This window comes from Stegodyphus dumicola, chromosome 5, assembly GCF_044657685.1.
Source record: "Stegodyphus dumicola isolate Sdum_Otavi_A_Nest chromosome 5, ASM4465768v1".
NCBI classification, from domain to species: domain Eukaryota; kingdom Metazoa; phylum Arthropoda; class Arachnida; order Araneae; family Eresidae; genus Stegodyphus; species Stegodyphus dumicola.
The window spans coordinates 138,514,946-138,527,839 of record NC_140772.1 but is presented as its reverse complement, the minus strand read 5'-3'; the positions used below and the strand labels follow the sequence as shown (position 1 = coordinate 138,527,839).

At 32.3% G+C, this 12,894-nt stretch overlaps 1 protein-coding gene across 1 annotated transcript in view; it reads left to right on the top strand.

Annotated features, from left to right (window-relative positions):
* Window positions 1–350: 350 nt before the first annotated feature.
* Window positions 351–12,894, top strand: part of Cwc25 (CWC25 spliceosome associated protein homolog) — a 59,327-nt gene continuing 46,783 nt past the window's right edge. Inside the window, exons 1-2 of the mRNA XM_085817111.1 lie at window positions 351–550; window positions 7,489–7,661. Of these exons, the coding sequence (XP_085673237.1) occupies window positions 533–550; window positions 7,489–7,661 (191 nt within the window). The 5' untranslated portion in view covers window positions 351–532. The remainder of the gene's footprint in view (window positions 551–7,488; window positions 7,662–12,894) is intronic.

The following is a 12,894-nucleotide window of genomic DNA, read 5'->3' as shown; positions in this document are numbered from 1 at the left end:
TTGTGAGATAAAATGTTTGTTAATTTTTTCTTATTAATTTTTTAAAAATAAAGTTTTGCTATATTTCAAAAATATTTCATGTAATTTTGTTACGAATAGATTATAGATCTTATTATTAAAATCTCATTCAGAAAGTTTACTTTTAATTAATGGATAGAGCCCTATTTCAATAAAGATCATAAGTGTACGAACACTTTTGAGTAAGGCTCCTCTAATTATCTATATAGGAGCCTTACTTTTGGGAGCCACTGGTTATCCTGATAACTGAAAAACCTGCACCATTCAGAGCATGCGCGAGAGTTATCCAGGTATGCATTTTAGTAAATGCAGTTTCTATCCATTGCTAACCTTGTGGCAGAAAGACTCTGTGATGTACACAAATTATTTTGCGTTTTTTCCTGTAATTGTTGTAAATTATAGTTTTGTCTATATCACATAGTCGTAGTTCTACCGTACGATTTTGCTACAAAGCTTTGGGAAACTTCTTGGTAGATTGTGTAATTTTGTTACTGTTTTATATTTCCTCTTTGCCATGGGTGGAGGTGATTTGGTAAGTTTTAAAACGATTCGAACTGAAAATTATAGATATTTTAAGTGTGAAGGTTTGAATTTTTTTCATTTATTTTCAAAGATTTTAATTTTTCTTGAGTTCTGAATAAAAGCAAAGTGCGTAGTATCTTTCTTAGCGGGTAAACTTTGAATCATTTCAAGTATAATATGGGATGGCCATTCGAATTCGTTATATAACCCATTCATGATGCCAAAATAAGGTAATATCGAATAAATCAAGAGTAAAATTTACCTCATTCTCTTTAGCATTTCACTTGTAGCTGATTACTTTCCGTTTTCTGGAAGATGTAGAATTCTCAGTCTCATTTACTGTAATATCTTTCTGACAAATATATTTAAATGACGTGGTATTTTTAAAGTTTATGTGTATAATTTGGTACTTTTCCGTTTCGCCAACGCAAATCTCGCCAAGCAGACTTTATTGGCGACAACAAACATTATACACATAAGAAATATTAACAAATGTTAGTTCTAAGAAATTTTTATTTTGAAGGCATAAACATTTTAATATCGTTTAAAATTTTGTAAAAAAAAAATAAATAAAGCCAATAAATTTTTAAAAAGATATTAATTTAAGAATTTACCAGATGCTTTCATGGTACAACATCCTGATTCGCCGTTTCATATCATGTGATCCCAAGTGATCTCATACCACCATAACTATGCTGCAAAAATCTAATTCTCTCAATTATTATCTACATTAATTTCAAGTTAAATCTTAATTTGGAATACAAATTTAAATGCAAGAATTATTTCAATTCGCATGAATAGCTTACTCGGAAATTATGTAAAACAGCAGTGCTTTACTTCGCTGGTGCATTCTCATTAGGAGTGATGAATTTAAACCTCGACTTTGCATTTTCTATATTTTCTACATTTGCCCCCCCCCCCCCCCCCCCCGCAGAGCAGTGTGAAATTGATAAACAGATTTCGGAATGCTTAGAGAAATAAATCACCTCTCTGCTACTTTCTTCATGCCCTTTATCCATTTTTTGCAGCAATTCCACTTTTTGTTTAATGGACATCAAAACATGCTTTCGCTTTGTAGATCCTTTGGCAGCTCCAGAATTGGAAACTCTTTTTGACATAATCGAAAGTTCAAGCTTAATTTTTATAAAATGGTTCTAACAGTCTGCAGAAAATAATAAGAAGGATCCATTAGAAGATTAAGGAACAGCGCAATCTGCAACATTAACTGAAATGCCTTAGATAATTTTAGCCTAGCTTATACCGTCCATTATACATTAAATGCATTATGTGTTTACGCATGCGCATAAAGTTTGTAGCTTTGATGTCCGGATTATAGATCATTCCGGATTATGAACGTCTGGATTATAGACTTGTTACTGTACACGGAAACTGATTACTTTTGTTCAAGATATCAGTAAATTCTAGGCTTAAAAATTTTTTAATTAAAATTTTATTTCTACATTCATTAATTATAAACTTTAACAAAAGTTAAATATGACAGATGTTATGTAAAATTTCCAGATAGTTAAATGACAATTGCCAAAGATTCTAAATAAAGGGCTTCGGTACTTTTCCGTTTTGTCGGCGCAAGCGATAAAGTCGCTAATAATGGTACAACCGATGCCAAACGGAATATTCTTGCTGGTAAACTTTTACGCCTCATTTTCAAAACAAGTCGCAGCTTTTTCTTATCAGATTGATTGTTTCTTTCAATACTGGCATATAATTACATAGAATTTTTATCAGATAGTTCAGTTTTATGTCCAAGGTCATTTTCGGTAATTAAGTCAATTAGGATGCAATCACAACTCTTACCTGAAGCCGAAAATATAGAAAAGGAAAGTCAAGGGTTAAATTCATCAATTCTAATGAGAATGCATTAGTGAAGTAAAGCACTGCAGTTTTACATAATTTCTGAGTAAGCTATTCGTACGCATTGAAATATTTCTTGCATTTAAACTTGTGTTCCGAATTAAGATTTAACTTGAAATTAATGTAGACAATTACTGAGAGCATTAGATTTTTGTAGAGTAGTTTACATGAGATGAGATCGCTTGGGGTCACGTGATATGAACCGGCGAATTAGGATGTTGAACCACAAAAGCATAGTAAATTCTTAAATTAATGTCTTTTTACAAATTTATTGTCTTTATTTATTGGGTTTTTATAAAGTTTTAAGCGATATTAAAATGTTTATGCCTTCAAAAAAAGAATTCTTAGAACTAAAATTTTTAAAATATTTTTTATGTGTATACTGTATGTTGTCGCCAATAAAGTATGCTTGGCAATATTTGCGCCGCCGAAACGGAAAAGTACCAGGACTTCTTATGAAGAAAGTATTTTGAGAACTGATTTTGTGCTAATTCTGTATAATTATAGGAAACCTTGAAATAGTTCTTTTGCAAAACTTGAACTCGCATATGTGTAAAATGAGTAAATGAATCAAGTTTCAGATTAATTATATACTATATAACTGATTCAAAAAGGTTAGAATATGCAGATGTCATCAACAGCAGATAGAAAATGTTGATGTTCTCTTACTTGTGTGTGCAAATGTTATCAACATCAGATTTTTTGTTTGTTTTGCCAACAGTGTACTTACTTTGACATTAGTGGTTGAAGAATTGAAGTGGGTAAGTCAGTGGATTAAATTCAAATACTTTAAAATCAAGAAAAAGAAAAGCGAAAACATCCTATTCCATTTAAAATTTAAAAAGAAACAACTACTTTCATGAGAAATAATCATAAATTGAAAATTATAATTAGTATTTGGTGGCGTATATAAGATGGCACTTTTTCTCTTTAAAAATAGGTCTGAAAAATGGGGTGCATCTTATATGTCGATATTCAGTTTTTGATTATATTCATTCCTAGAAATTTTCTCTATTCAGAGTTATGTGATTTTTTTCTTGACGTTTCTAAGACATGGGAATATTACAGTTACAGAGTTTAGTGAATGCGCTCTCAGCGACAATCACAGCTGGGTTCGTTTAAACTTTTCAATTTTTGTGAACACTTTTTAAGTGTGTGAAATTTGTTCTGTTCAATTTTCTTAAATTTGCTGGCAAGTTATGGCTCAAAAACAACGCCGGTATTGCTATGACATAGCATACAAGCTACGTGTGTTTGGGTATGCTAAAGAACATGTAAACAGTGCTGCAGAGAAGCATTTTGGGCCACCACCAACTGAGAAAAGGATAAGAACTTGGCAGAATTATAATGATCAGTAATAAAGTTTTACCCTTCAAAACTGTGTATAAAAAAGGGGTGAGTCTTATAGGCCAGTTTGTTCTATACCCCGGCAAATACAGTAATTTACTCAGAGACTAAGAACACTCGATGATTTAAATCATGTTCTTTTATGAATACTCTTTTTGCTACAACAAAGCTGATGTGTTGTACTTCTATCAAATGCTGTCTTTAAAATATAACCTTATTTTGTGATTTTTTGCACAAGTTGCATTTGTAGGCAAAATGTCAGATAGACTGCAGATTGTAGGCCAGTTGGAGTGTTTTGAAAAAATCACCAATTCACCAAGTCGTTGCATTTAGACAGTTGCGATTCTGAACGAAACATATTAAAAAAAGAGAAACAAAAATGTACCATATTTTAAAGTAAATTAATATGTGTATTGACTATTGATGAGACTTCTGTTTAGTATTACTATTCGGACCACTTTTCACTATGATGTCAACCATATTAGAACTTGCTACCTACCTCATATTTAAAAACAGCAGAAGCAAACAAAATAAATAAATACAAATTATTATATTTCAATAACGTAAAGAAATTTTTTTTTAGCCCCAAAGGGCGTTAGCACAGAAGGGCTATTAATTTTGTTTTGGCATTTCGCATTGAAAACTTTAAATGTCAATTCACTTTTCAAACTGCTGTGACCAAATATTACAGCCCAGTATTATATTTAAAGAAATTAAGTAATGAAGAATCTGCCTAAGTGTATGTATGTTTCTTGCATTGTGATAAAACAAAGGTACCCAGAGGAGCCATCAAATTTTGAATAATGTACGTTTCCACCCGAATATGGACATCTGGAAGCTCAAATTTGGAATTTGTTTTATTTTCAGCTATTCATATTATGTAAAACTTTAACAAATTTTTGATTAAGAAACTCAATGATTTCAAAGTGAGCAATGGCAACACTGTACGGAAAAAAGCATTTTTATCTCCAGTGCGTGAGACTGTATTATCGGAAATTCTAAAGTTATGCTCATTTAAAAATTATTTTGCGATGTTGCTGTTGAATTGAGTTTTATGGTTTAAGTGCAAAAAACATGATATTTAATAAATAAAGGTAACACTCAAAACGTTAAAAAAACACCCAATGGGCATAATGTAAAATCTGAAAGCTTCAGAATTCCCCCCCCCCCCCAATGGTTAGGCAAAAAATTACAAAGAACTAAAATCTTACAGAGAGAGGAACAAACAATAGAACTAAAAACAAAAAGAAAGTTAAGAAATATTAGTATTTAAAATGTGCAATAAATAATAGAAAAACATATTTGTTTGCTAAAACTATGAAGAAATGTAGAGAAAAAGGAAGGTAAAATTCAAAATGCCTTGTATATTGTGCATATATCAATCATAATTGTAATTCTGTAACATATAAACCAATTTAAAAAGCGCGGAAAGTATTTTTTTGTTATTTATATTATTATTTTACTTTTAATGTTATGGCTTCATAATGCCTGTAATTTATAATATGCAAACAAATCTTTTTTGTAAACGTTGACAATATATGGAATTAGGAATAAACATTTTTTTTCTTTATATGTTACTTATCCTTATATAGAAATATTAGGATTTTTTACTTCAAGAATTGGGATAAAAATTTTCCAACATCCTTAGACGACTGTTCTCAGTGGCAAGTTTTTAAATTTCTTAGTTATGTCAAACTGCTTATTTCTTCTGTTCAAATACTAAATTAATGAATGTGCTTGCATATCTTCGGTCATACACCTTTCTACAAAACATCTTCCAGTTTACCACAGTGTGGTCACTCATATGCAACTCATCCATAATGAACTGATCTGTATATTTTTGACCCCACAGATATGTTAGCAGAAAGCTGATATTTGTTAGTTGAATTATTGAATCGCAGGCTTTCATTATATCACAGGCTTCAAGGATCACGTCCCTTGGAAAACCAAGAGCACTTTCTTACACTCCTTTTGACATTGTGTTTGCGAGGACTGGAAATTCGACACCTCCATTGACACAAAATTTTCACCTCTATTCGTTCAACTAATTTCATACTATTTTTGAACTTAGGACACATTACTTAGGAACTTAGGACACACTTGTACACATTTAAAATCAACCTTGTGTTCATGTACCATTTTAATACAAACTTTTTACCCTTATTTTGCAACTTAATCAGCCGTGTAAAATGTACAGTTTTGACATTAACCATGTTCAATGAAAAGTGTAGTAAAATTGCAATTTTAAAAAGTGCAGGCTCATGTTATAAATGCCCTGAATCTTGTAGAACAAAATTTCAGTGTGGTGATATAGTCAGAGGCGAGTTTTCGCAATTGGGTGACAGTAACACATTAATCTGCGATCTAGCCCCAAAATGTCTTTTTCTTGAAAAAACAGCACACCTTCTACCTTGTGAACAAATCTTAATTTTTTATCATAATTAAGTGTATTGTAATCGTGGTCAATTCAAGTTTTGATGATTAGAAATTGATCCACACAAAGAGTGATTATAGTGTCAGTGGTGATGATTGAAACAGTATTTGGTGATTTACTGCTTTTATCAGGTTAAATGTAAAATACCAGAGAGGGTGTATTGTTGAAAAAACTGAAACTCCAAATCTAACTGTATCTGAAAGGGGGGGGGAATATTCATTTTGCATGTATTAGAAATTTGATAAAAGTTGTGATGCTTTACATATATAGTAACACTTGAATTTGTGTCTGCAAACACAAATGATGTAACTATAGATTACAGCTAGATCAACAAGTATTTTGTAATTTAAATAAAAAGGTGTTAGAGTAAACCCAGAAGAAGAATGGTTTAACAGTTATCTGTTTGTCTTTTAATGCTTATTGTTTCATTCAACCTTATGTTATCTAAAATGCAGTTCTTAAGGAAAAATTCAAGTGCTTTTAATAATATTATGCTTAAAAAAAAAACCTTTTTATGAAGTGTTTTGAAAGTCAATTTAAGTATTTCAGTCAATCAGTTTAAGAATGAGTTTTATATATGAAATATCTATATGCTTTTTATTACAAAAAATGTGAGTGAAAATGTTAAAAGAGATACTAAATTTAATCTTTTAATTTTTCTCAAACTTTTTTCAAATTAGGACCCTTTTCTAAATTAGAATTTTCTTGCAGACCATCTTACTCTTTTCAGTTTCGAAAGCAATTTTTTTATGATATGTATTAGCGTACGTATGCTTAAATTAAAAAAATATAATTAATTAAAATTAATTTAATTTTATATCATTATTAATCAATTATGCTAATAAAAGAAAGCTGATATTTGTTTTTAATAATTCAAGGCTATTAGAGTTTGTGTAATCTTAAACAAATATTGGTACTCACCTTAATGAGACAGAGAGCCTATGAATTCTTGCATAGCTGTTCCATGTTTGAATGCAAGTTGGTAAGAAGCACCATAGTGCTTTAAATATTTTAAATGCTCGAGTGTAAGGTACCATAAGTAAGTTATCCATCCATTTCAAACACAGATTCTTCAGCTATAGTGTGATATATGCAGTTAAATTGAGTTTTTGTCTGATAAGAGGACCATGAGGGTAGGCTTCATGGACCACAGACTGAGAAGTGCTGCAGTAGGTCAAATTATATTATTGAATTTACTTTATGCCCTATGATGTAGAACATTGAAAATTCTCATTTTAAAATGTTTACTGCATTGAAGTCTATTTAATTTTTACTTTTTTATATTCCATTTGTAGAATCTGAAAAAATCTTGGCATCCATCAACGCTGCGGAACATTGAGAGAGTTTGGAAAGCAGAGCAAAAGCATGAAGTTGAGAAACAAAAGATTGAACAGCTACAGAAAGAACTGGCTGAAGAGCGAGCCAGAGAAGAAATACAAGCATATGCTGAAGATCAAGGAGTTGTGAAGTAAGAATGATAATTTAAAACATCTTAATTTGTTATGCAACTCTACTAGGCACTATATCTGTTCTTAATGTGTAAAATATATTATCTTGTTTAGTTGAAAATGTGCCTTAAATACTCAGACTGTAAAATGAATTGACTATATTGAATAGTGACTTTAATAACGCATCAAGAATGAAGTTTCTGACCGGTAAAATTAATCCATTTTTGACAAAATGTTTTGAAATATAGGCGGTACTTTTCTGTTTCGCCACTGCAAATCTCGCCAACCAGACTTTGTTGGCAACAGCATACAGTATACACATAAAAAATGTTAACAAATGTTAGTTCTAAGAATTTTTTATTTTGAAGGCGTAAATGTTTTAATATGGTTTAAAATTTTATAGAAAGCCAATAAATGACAATAAATTTGTAAAAAGACATTAATTTAAGAGTGTACTATGCTTTCATGGTTCAACATCCTAATTCGCCGGTTCCTATCACCTGACCTGACCCCAAGTGATCTTATCTCATGTAAACTACGCTACAAAAATCTAATTCTCTCAGTAATTATCTACATTAATTTCAAGTTAAATCTTAAATTAAATCTTATGGAGTACAAGTTTAAATGCATTCAATTCATACAAATAGTTTACTCAGAAATTATATGAAACCACAGTGCTTTACTTCGCTCATTAGATTTGATGAATTTAACCCTTGATTTTGCCTTTTCTATATTTTCACCTTCGAGTGAGTGGTGTGATTGCATCCTAATTAATTACTGCGAATGGTCTTAGGGCACAAAATTTAACTAGTAAAAATTCTATGTAATTGTATACCGGTATTGAAAGAAACAATCGATCTGACAAAAAATGGCTGCGACTTGTTTTGAAAATGAAGGGTAAAAGTTTACCAGCGAAGATATTCCGTTTGGCATCAGTTGTACCCAGGCTCACGCCAAGCCTGATCGACGCTGTCGTGCAAATGTCTGGCGAGCACCTTTATGCAGAGATGATATTAAAGGGAAATTGCTTATAGTTAACACTTAAAATGAAGCATTATTAACATATATTAACATAATAATATGAAAAAAAAATTACATTTAATCTTTTAATTTATTTAAATATGCAAACATTTTGTGCTTTGTCAAAACTCAAACATATTTATTGAAGACTTATACATATAATTAAGTTATAAAAAGTCGCCTAACTGTATAGTGGTTAACGTTGCTGACTGCTGTTCGGAAGGGCCCGGGTTCGATTCCCGGAGAAAGCATGGATGTTTGTAAATGTATAGTGTCTGTGCAGCATGAGGGCACTCTAAATATGCAGTAAGGCAAAAGTCCTCTGGAGAGGTTGGTGGTAGGGGATCAGGTGTACGAGACGCTTGGAACCGTTCCCCCTGTGGTGCTGTCCATCAAAATTGGAGGCGAAATTGAGCTAAATTGCACTGTCACGTGTAAGGTGCTGAAGGCTGTTGCGAACGACAGGCATATCTTGAGCTCCTTGCCCCAAGGAATCTTGTGGGCTTGGGCTAACTGTAGGTCAGATAAGTCAGCATTAATCAACAACAACAATAACGAGATGTACAAAAGTAACACTGCAAGCGAAGCGAAATAATATACTAAACGCACTGGATACCAAATATATTGCCAAACACTATTTGTTACCTTAAAATTAAACCAAATTAATATGCATATCTAAGAAGTTTATACTGAATAAATGGTTGTTCGCAGCGTAGTTTAAGACAGGTGTGATTACAACAGGGCACAAAAGATGCTCTAGGGCTGATATCTAAGGATATATCCAAAATTCCTTTCTGCATATGGCTAATGTTGTTGACTACGATATAGCTTAGAGTTTCAACCGGCGATTTATATCGCTTTTATTTTTAGCATTTAATGCTTTTTGCAGTTTTTGACATAAGTTGAGCTGATCTTGTAAATATACATGAAAAAAAATATGCGATGCCGATGCGTGCGTAAGAGTAGAGGCCTGCGCCATAGACGCGTTCGACAAATTGCTTAATCCTTATTTTGTGTCTTCTGTTATAATCGCACTAATTTGTGCGCCATTTAACTTTTTTCTGATTTTTTTTTGCTGATTGCTTGTTATTATTTTTATTTTACATAGAAAAAGGTAAGTGCACCTACATATTATGTTAAATTTAGGTTTGCTTTGTAATTCAGAAAAGCGACTATTTGAGCCTAATTACTAGAATTTTTTTTTTTTTTTTTTTTTTTTTTTTTTTTTTACGTGAACCATTTGTTTATTAAACTAAAAATTGTTATCTTTCTAGAAGAAAGTACAATCAAAAGTCTTTTATCCGGACTCGTCGGGACTTCGGCGATTCCGGATTATCGATTTTTCCGGATTATAGATCATCGGTTTAAATCTGGTAAGATGGCATGCAGAAATTATAAAATTATAAATATGAAACCGTAATTTATAAAATAATGAGCAATTATGATCTAAAGGGTATCAAAATTTACAAAAAAGAAGCTTAATATTTATTTGTTTACTTTATTAAATATTTCTTTCAACGCACGCATGCGTAAAGCATACATTACACATAGCCGAAACTAGAAAATTGCAACCAGAAAACTATTTGATTTGTATTTGTGATATTTATAATGACGAGGAATTTGATTTAAATCATATCAAAGATGGAGTACATCGAGATGAAATACTTCATTTAGTAAGGAATTATAAGCCAATTAAAATAAAAACATCTGCTCTGAAGATAACGATAGTGCTGACAGATCAACTTCCAGTTCATTGCACGCCACGATGTCCCCCCCCCCACGCAGAGCAGCGTGAAATTGATAAACAGATTTTGGAACGGTTAGATAAACAAAGGATATGCCTTTATCCATTTTTTGTAGCAATTCCACTTTTTGTTTGATGGACATCGAAACATACTTTCGTTTTGTAGATCCTTTGGGAGCTCCAGCATCGGAAATTCTATTTGACATAATCGAAAGTTCAAGGTTACTTTTATAAAATTGCTCTTACAGTCTGCAAAAAATAATAAGCCGGATCCAATTCGAAGATTAAGGAACAATGCAATCATCAACATTAACTGAAATAGATAATTAGATAATTTTAGCTTAGCTTATACCGTCCGTTATACATTAAACGCACACGCGAAAACGTATTCTGCGTTTGCGCAGACGCATATGCGCAGTCGTAAAAGTCTTGCGCACACGCTTGAACGCCTGTGCGCAGAAAGATTTTAGCTTTGAGGTCCGGATTATGGGTGTCCGAATTAATGACTTTTGACTGTATTGACATATTTATGGAGTACCACTGAATTTAAAATAGACATATTTGAGATACACTCACTTCCAAAAGTTAAGCACAAAGATGTAAAATGCAAAATATCAACAAATACTGCTTTTTTTTTACACAAAATTCGGCAGGAAAATAGCATATATATTTATGCATAAAACAAAATCAATAATTATATACAGAAATTTAAACAATATTACATTTTTGTAAGTTATTAGATAATGACATACTGGAGACTTAAACAGTATTATGTATAAAGTTAAAATAAACAGCATAAAATGAAAAAAAAAAAAAAAAAAAGGACATAATAGAGTATGTGATCCCCCCTCATCTCTATACAAAGTTTACACCTTGTGACCATACTTTCAATTACGTGGTCAACCACCGCAGAATTAAGCAATCGCCATTCTTCTTGTCGAGCAGTTTCCAGCTCAATAAGAGTGGCTGGAGGTGGGAAACATGAAATACAGCGTGGCCGAGAGCATCCCAAAGATTTCCAATTAGATTAAGGTCAGGCAAATATGCTGGCCACGCCATACACGCAATCCTTTCACTCTCCAGGTAGTCGTCGATAATCTCAGCTCTAGGGGGACGTGCATTATCATCCATTAAAACAAAAGTAGGGCCAACTGCTGCAGCATACAATCTGACAATGGGTTATAGGACTTCATCTCGATACCATTCAGCTGTCAAAGAACCCCGTTTAAAGATGTACAGGCCGGTGCGGTATCCTAATGAAATCTCATAGATGTCACACGTGTGGAGGTTGCTCTGCGATTCCTTTTGGCTACAATAGCAATATATCGAACTTCCACGGGGTTGTAACTCTCGGACGACTGGCTACGGACCTTCGAACAACTGTCTGTGTGGTTTGGAATTGTTTCCATAAACGTAAAATTACAGAATGATGAACAGCGAAGAAAAGAGCAACATCTGTGATCGACTGCCCTGCTTCAATGCGCCCCACAACACGCCAGCGCTCAGAATCTTTAATTTGTCTTCTGGAAGTCATAGAAACACGTATGTCTTGAAAACAAATTGTCCGAAAGTTTTAAACACCTTCTATCAGCACTTACAATCAACTTCTGTAATCCTTCATAAAGCTGACTTTTTATAAGACTGCCTTTTTTGCATATTTCTTGACATGAAAGCATGATTGGTTGTTACCTAACATATTTGCATATTTTCATCTACTCTGCAGCGAATTGCATCCTCTTCAATTCAGCTTGGCTTCCGGAAATTAGCATTTTCTTCTCCGTGCTTAACTTTTGGAAGTGAGTCTATAAAGTGAAGTAAAAATATACAAGGTATTCTAAAATCAAAAGCTGGCCAATTTCCGATTTTTAGCAAACAGAAAACTTATGTCTTAAATAAGGTTTAAGACATTCATCATGTCTTAAATAGGTACTTTAAATTTGATTAATTTACGTTAATAGACAAAAGATTACTATCCCCTCCTTGAATTATTTGGTATGGGCTAATAGTTCATATATTTTCCAAACAATGGTTTAAGATATACTCAGTTTTTCAGAAGGTAAAATATTTCAAACAGTGACTTTCCGAGTGTTTTTCAAAAGAAGTGTTTTACGCAATAGTTCTTATAATAGGTATTTTCTATTTTTATTTTTACTACCGCTTTTCCTGTTTTCATTTGCCCCAGATGTCGGAAGAAGAACGGAAAAAATCTGTGTGGGTATCAGAATTTAATGTAGAAAAAGAAAGTGAGAGGAAGACTTAATAAACCAGAACTTTAAAATTACTCAGTTTTTGCAAAATCCAAAGAATATCCATGCTGACGCTACTAGCACTAGTTGTCCATCAACGTGTCAGCTACCATTGAAATTACCAAAAGAACCTAATACTCTGAAAGAATTAGAAAGTGTTTTCACATAGGAATTACCTTTAACTTCAATGCAGATGGTCAAAAAAACAGAAGAAATATTAGTGAAATCTAAAATTTTTGCAGT